At 57.2% G+C, this 1449-nt stretch overlaps 1 gene segment (V, D, J or C); it reads right to left on the bottom strand.

Annotated features, from left to right (window-relative positions):
• Positions 1–699: 699 nt before the first annotated feature.
• Positions 700–1443, bottom strand: LOC109378857 (T-cell receptor beta chain V region C5-like). The segment is given in 2 exon segments: positions 700–1271; positions 1368–1443. Coding segments are annotated over 2 exon segments (480 nt in total).
• Between the last annotated feature and the right edge of the window lie 6 nt (positions 1444–1449).

Below are 1449 nucleotides of genomic sequence, written 5' to 3'. Positions count from 1 at the left end.
TTCACTGGCCCAAGTTGGCACCATCATTGCGCTCTTCCCGGGCGAGGCAGATCAGTCGCCGGCTTCTGGACGGCCGCACACTGCGGCTGCTGGCCACTCATGCTGGCTGCTGGCCACACACGGTAGCCCATGGCAACCCAGTGCCACAGGGGCTGCAGCCTACTCCGTCACCGGCGACGCACAGCAGCCCAGCTCCAGGTTGAGCCGTTGTTCAGCATCTTAGCTGTGGAGGACAGTGTCACTGGCCTTCATATGTGGGATCCGAACCGGGACCCTCTGGCATCCCAACCCAGTTCTTAACCATCGTGCCACTCGGACGGCCCTGAAGCAATATTTTTTATACATCCATATTTATGTCCTGTGCAGAAGAGCTAGCCTCTCAGGTGGGAAGGGACATGATTGCACAGATGAGAGATTGAGCAGCATGGCTGGAACAGGAGAGCGCTGGGTGAGCTGTGCACGCTGGGGCCACGGAGGTGGCCAGAGGAGACCAGCAGGGCCTTGTACGGCGGCTGCCCTGGATGGGGAAGATGGACAGGAGTAGAGACCAATGAGAATGAGGGCTGAGGGAGGGCCTTAGAGAGAGACAGAAAAGGGGTGCCCATCGAGAGACAGGGGGATCTAGGTGGATCTAAATTACCAAAGATTTTCCATCCTGGAGGCATCAGACTCAGGCTAATGACTAGAAAAGCCAGAGCTGGGGAAGCCCCTTCCCTGCTAACTGGCAGCTGCAGAGGACAGACAGGCAGCATCGGTGGAGACGTGGCTGCCCGAGGCCCTGGAACCAGTGCAGGCCTGGCAGACACTGCCCTGAAGATGGACCTCGGCACACACCGAGGTTCACCCTGTATGCACAGGCCACTCAGGGCTCCAAGGCTCCCAGGGTGGGAGTTGAGGCTGCACAGGCTCCGCTGAGTCTGGGGTGCAGGGTCTCCCCATGCCTTTTTGTGCAGAGAGGAGGGGGCTGTGCAGCGCTGTGGAGTCACTGCTGGCACAGAAGTACACAGATGTCTGGGAGAGGGTAGCTGACTCCAGCGTGAGGAGGAAGTTCTCTGTGTTTGATCTGGAGACACTGTACCCGTTGGGGACATCTCCTTTGTTGATACTAGTACCAACTGAGTAATAGATCAGCCTCAGCCCATGGCCCGGGTCTTGTCGATACCAGTACATGTAGCTATGGTTCTCAGTCTGGAGACATCTCAGAGTCACCTCCTTTCCTGTCCCTGTGACCTTGTATCTTGGGCTCTGGGTGATTCCGGCATCCATGTGTCCTGTAATAGAAAGTGACAGAGCCTGACGTCGTCATCCTAAGAGGAAGGCTTGTACTGAGTCTTGGAATTCCAGGGAAGGGACTCACCTGGACTCACCTGCCCACAGGAGACAAAGGACCACACAGAAGAAGAGCCTGGTGGCCATTTCAGGTCCAGGGCAGAATCTCGTGTCTTCCAG

Source organism: Hipposideros armiger, unplaced genomic scaffold (genome assembly GCF_001890085.2).
Source record: "Hipposideros armiger isolate ML-2016 unplaced genomic scaffold, ASM189008v1 scaffold_5124, whole genome shotgun sequence".
NCBI classification, from domain to species: domain Eukaryota; kingdom Metazoa; phylum Chordata; class Mammalia; order Chiroptera; family Hipposideridae; genus Hipposideros; species Hipposideros armiger.
Note: the sequence above shows the minus strand (reverse complement) of the source record. Positions and strands in the feature narration are given on the sequence as shown.